Below are 5,000 nucleotides of genomic sequence, written 5' to 3'. Positions count from 1 at the left end.
CCTACAGTACCTAGGCCACACCACGGACTGTCCTGACCCCTTCCACCCTGATCAGCCCTATGTACAGTACAGTGGCTGTTACATTGTGATGGCCGTTTCATTCACGCGTTGCCACGGGCTGTGTCCTGATCAGCCCTACCTAGGCCACACCACGGGCTGTGTCCTGATCAGCCCTACCTAGGCACACCACGGGCTGTGTCCTGATCAGCCCTACCTAGGCCACACCACGGGCTGTGTCCTGATCAGCCCTACCTAGGCACACCACGGGCTGTGTCCTGATCAGCCCTACCTAGGCCACACCACGGGCTGTGTCCTGATCAGCCCTACCTAGGCACACCACGGGCTGTGTTCTGATCAGCCCTACCTAGGCCACACCACAGACTGTGTTCTGATCAGCCCTACCTACTGTAGGCCACCCCACGGGCTGTGTTCTGATCAGCCCTACCTAGGCCACACCAAAGACTGTGTTCTGATCAGCCCTACCTACTGTAGGCCACCCCACGGGCTGTGTTCTGATCAGCCCTACCTAGGCCACACTCACATACACACAATAGCTAAACATCTACACATGGTGTATATTCAGATTAGAGAGGGACGCTGTCGCTGATGTGCTGCGGTGCGGTGCGCTACGGTGGCTACGGTGTGGTGCGGTGTGCTACGGTGTGCTGGTGCGCTACGGTGTGCTGGTGTGCTACGGTGTGCTGGTGTGCTACGGTGTGCTGGTGCGGTGTGCTACGGTGTGCTGGTGCGCTACGGTGTGCTGGTGTGGTGCGGTGTGCTACGGGGTGCTACGGTGCGGTGCGCTACGGGGTGCTACGGGGTGCTACGGTGTGCTACGGGGTGCTGGTGCGGTGCGGTGTGCTGGTGTGGTGCGGTGCGGTGCGGTGCGGTGCGGTGTGCTGGTGTGGTGCGGTGCGGTGCGGTGCGGTGTGCTGGTGTGGTGCGGTGTGGGGCGGTGTGGTGCGGTGCGGTGCGCTACGGTGTGCTGGTGTGGTGCGGTGTGCTACGGGGTGCTACGGTGCGGTGCGCTACGGGGTGCTACGGGGTGCTACGGGGTGCTGGTGCGGTGCGGTGCGGTGTGGTCAGTCCGTAGCTGTGGAGGGAACGGGCTGTGGAGGATGGGGGAGGAGAGAGCCAGCTAAATGTGGAAGCATGCCTCTACCCCCACCGATCACATCCAGCTATTGTCACAGAGCCACAACAACAAGCTCCCCAATGCGCGCACACACACACACACACACACACACACACACGCACACACACTCACACATACAGAACACGCACGCACGCACTCAGAGAGAACTCTGCTCTGCCCTACGACCCAAGCCAACATCCTGACTGATAGCCAAATGGCAAACTGAAAGAAACTGATGTGTGTGTTTTTTTGTTTTGTGCATATGTAGTGTGCTTCATATGTTTGTGTCAGTGGTTAGTTACAGTGTGTGTGTGTGTGTGTGTGTGTGTGTGTGTGTGTGTGTGTGTGTGTGCGTGCACGTGCAGGTGGTCATGGTTACAGTGAGTTTGTGTACGTTTCCTGGATGTACATGCATATGTCTTTAAATGTGTTATGTTGTTATGGTCTTGTTATGTCTGCAATGCATGTACTGTATGGGTTTGTGTTCCTCGTGTGTGTGTGTGTTAACATGCCTTACGCAAGCTCATAAAAAACTCAGGATCATGTGGAATTGCACCTCAGGGATTCCCACGCCTAGAAAAAGTGTGTGTGTGTGTGTGTGTGTTGTGTGTGTTTATATCATGTGAGTTTGGCTGGCCAGGAATGCTTAGCAGGCATTCAGAGCCTTTCCCTCTATCTCTCATACACACACTCGAGGTTGAGGGAAGCACACATCCTTCCTGAGGGCTTTGTGTGGGTCATACATACACACACACCTACACACACACACACACGCACACACACACACACACACACACACACACACACACACACACACACACACACACGCACACAGGTTTGTTTTATGGAGTCTCCTAGCCTGGCCTGGGTATTTGTGTCCTCTTCAGATGAGGAAAACAAAAGCTGTGGACTATTCTGAGCACTTTGTGTGTGTGTGTGTGTGTGTGTGTGTGTGTGTGTGTGTGTGTGTCCGTCACTCTCTCTCCCTCTACATTTCTCCCTCTGTCTTATTGCCTCAGATTTATGAGCAAGATTATTGAGGCCAATTGCGATCCCAGTGATGACACACAGTATATTAGAGGCTGATTAATGAAATGTTTACTCTCGCTGCTCTGACTTCTACTCCTCTCTTTCCCCATCTTCACTCGTTCTTTCTTCACCTTCATCACTCCTCCGTTCATTTTTATTCTACTCACAGCCTCAGTGTTTTTCTTCTGTAATGATATTGTTATTACAGTCAGAGATTTATTAGTGGGATTAGACATGGAACCCCATCATCTCTGAAAGGCTTCATCTCTCCTCTATTCTTCCTCTTCTTCTCTTCTTTTCTTCTCTTTCCTTTCTCTTCGTTTCTTCTCTGTTATTTATCTTCTTCTCTTCTCTATTCTCTCTTCTTCTCTTCTCTTCCATTCTTTTTTATTATTATTCTATTCTCTCTCTTTATTCTTTCTCTTCTTTTCTCTATTCTCTCATTTCTTATCTTCTCTATCCTTTCTCTTCTTCTCTTCTCTATTTTATCCTTTCTTCTCTTCTCTATTCTCTTTTATTATTTCTGTCTCTGTTCTCTCTCTTATTTTCTACTCTTTCGCTGCTTCTCTTCTCTATACTCTCCCTTTATCCCTCACTTCCTCAAAAGTCATGTTGGAATTCAATCCCAAAAGAATACAATGGAAAAATAGATGTAAATGTCTATGTATGTATAGATTTGAACTGTTGTGTGAGGATGAGGGGAGGGGCTGATGAGCTGCTATATGATGCATTGGGGTTTTAATGTGTGAATGTATTTATGAATGTGTGTGTGTGAATGTATTTATGAATGTGTGTGTGTGAATGTATTTATGAATGTGTGTATTGTGTTTGCTTTCTATGAGGCACGCCATGATTTCATGGGTCAAGGAATAAGTCAATAAAAGCCAGTTGAACCTCTCTCCCTCTCTCTCTCTCTCTCTCTCTCCCTCTCTCTCTCCCTCCCTCCCTCCCTCTCTCCCTCCCTCCCTCTCCCTCTCTCTCTCCCTCTCCCTCTCCATCTCAGGTCTGTGTGGAGTGAGGAGTCCTCAGTGTAAGCTGCTGTGTGAGGGGGGGGATGTGCTGCAGCAGGCCTGGCCCACCGTAGACCCCCAGTACCTGGAGACGCCTGATACTCTGGAGGTGGCAGTGAGGGTGAGAATCACACACACACACACACACACACACACACACACACACACACACACACACACACACACACACTCATACTCACACACATACTGTACTTACACACAAACATACACACACACACACACACACACACACACACTCATTCATTGGGCATATGCAAGACTGCATCGTCCCTATATGTGTCTAAGGTCAACCCTGGTGTGGCCCAGTTGTGCACTAGGACAGCCCCTCAGCAACTGGTCCCTGCAACTCAGCACACACTCACACACTCACTCTCACTCTCACTCACACACACACACACACTTGTACGGTGTGCACTAGGACAGCCACTGGGCCCTGCAACTCAGCACACACTCGTTCACTGACCAACCATCAAGAGGATCATCTTCATTCATTCATCCATTCAGTCATTTGTTCATTCATTCATTCATTCATGCTTTCACTCATTCATGTCACTGCATACAATCTTTCATATGTGTGTATGTGTATGTGTGTTTGTGTGTGTGTGTGTGTGTGTGTGTGTGTGTGTGTGTGTGTCTGTCAGTCTAAACGCTGGACGTCAGCACAATGTCCATATACCGTACATGAAGCTCTTTGGCACAGGCACACAAACACACACACACACGCACACAGTCATGCACATACACACACACAGGTAAATTTGCTAAAGTGTTTGTGGTAAGGAATGCGTTGTGTCCCTATTTTCTCCTCATGAGGTAGCTGGAATGCAGAGAATGACCGATCCCCTGTAATGAGGCTTCTCCAAAGGCCAGCCGTAACGAAAATGTGTGTGTGTGAGTGAGTGAGTGAGTGTGTGTGAGTGTGTGTATGTGAATGTGTGTGAGTGTGTGTGTGTGTGTGTGTGTAAGTGTGTGAGTGTGTGTGAGTGTGTGTGAGTGTGTGTGAGTGTGTGTGAGTGTGTGTGAGTGTGTGTGTGTGTGTGTGTGTGTGTGTGTGTGTGTCAGTCAAGGTCAGGGCCTCTAGTTCCTCAGGACCACTGGCTACACATTCATTAAAGCTCAGTCCTGAACACTGTGCAATACTGAGGAATTCCAGGCGTGGGTCCCCAGTGTGTGTGTGTGTGTGTGTGTGTGTGTGTGTGTGAGAGTGTGTGTGTGTCCAGCTGTGGTGGGTGTGTTAGAGGGAGAGTCAGCTGCACAGGATCAAAGCCTGTGAAATACCCCCAGTGAAGAGATCAGAATGTGCTGGAGCGTGACCCTCTCACCCCTCGCTAACACTTTCTCACACACACACACACACACACACACACACACACACACACACACACACACACACACACACACACACACACACACACACACTGCACACAGATTCATCCACACTTTCTATTTCCCTTACACACACACACACACACACACACACACGTACAGTATGCTCATGCTGATAGAAGCAAGGACAAACAAGTTTGTTATGGACCCAGTTTCACTATCATGATTATATGTGTTGCAAATGTAGGCTGTATGCTATTATACTTAAACATAACATGCAGTCCTCCCACAGTTCTGGGGTCACACTCAGTAAGTGCTTCATAAACAGTCCCGGCTTATGCATAGTCCAAAACATAAGCATTTTCTCTGTGCGAATACATTCATTATAAGTCTGCTAGTTTTTGGTTTCTGTTGCAGACGCATAAGCTCAATCACTCAGTTGCAGTGTTTGAAATAATACCTCTCATTTGTGTAGAAGA

At 49.1% G+C, this 5,000-nt stretch overlaps 1 protein-coding gene across 1 annotated transcript in view; it reads left to right on the top strand.

The window, feature by feature from the left end:
• The window catches only part of lars2 (leucyl-tRNA synthetase 2, mitochondrial), a gene marked incomplete in the record, with an annotated part of 65,655 nt that overhangs the window by 56,734 nt on the left and 3,921 nt on the right, over nt 1-5,000 (top strand). The window contains 1 exon segment of the mRNA XM_062538181.1: nt 3,168-3,295. Coding sequence (XP_062394165.1) covers nt 3,168-3,295 — 128 coding nt within the window.

This window comes from Sardina pilchardus, chromosome 6, assembly GCF_963854185.1.
Source record: "Sardina pilchardus chromosome 6, fSarPil1.1, whole genome shotgun sequence".
Classification (NCBI taxonomy): Eukaryota; Metazoa; Chordata; class Actinopteri; order Clupeiformes; family Clupeidae; genus Sardina; species Sardina pilchardus.
Note: the sequence above shows the minus strand (reverse complement) of the source record. Positions and strands in the feature narration are given on the sequence as shown.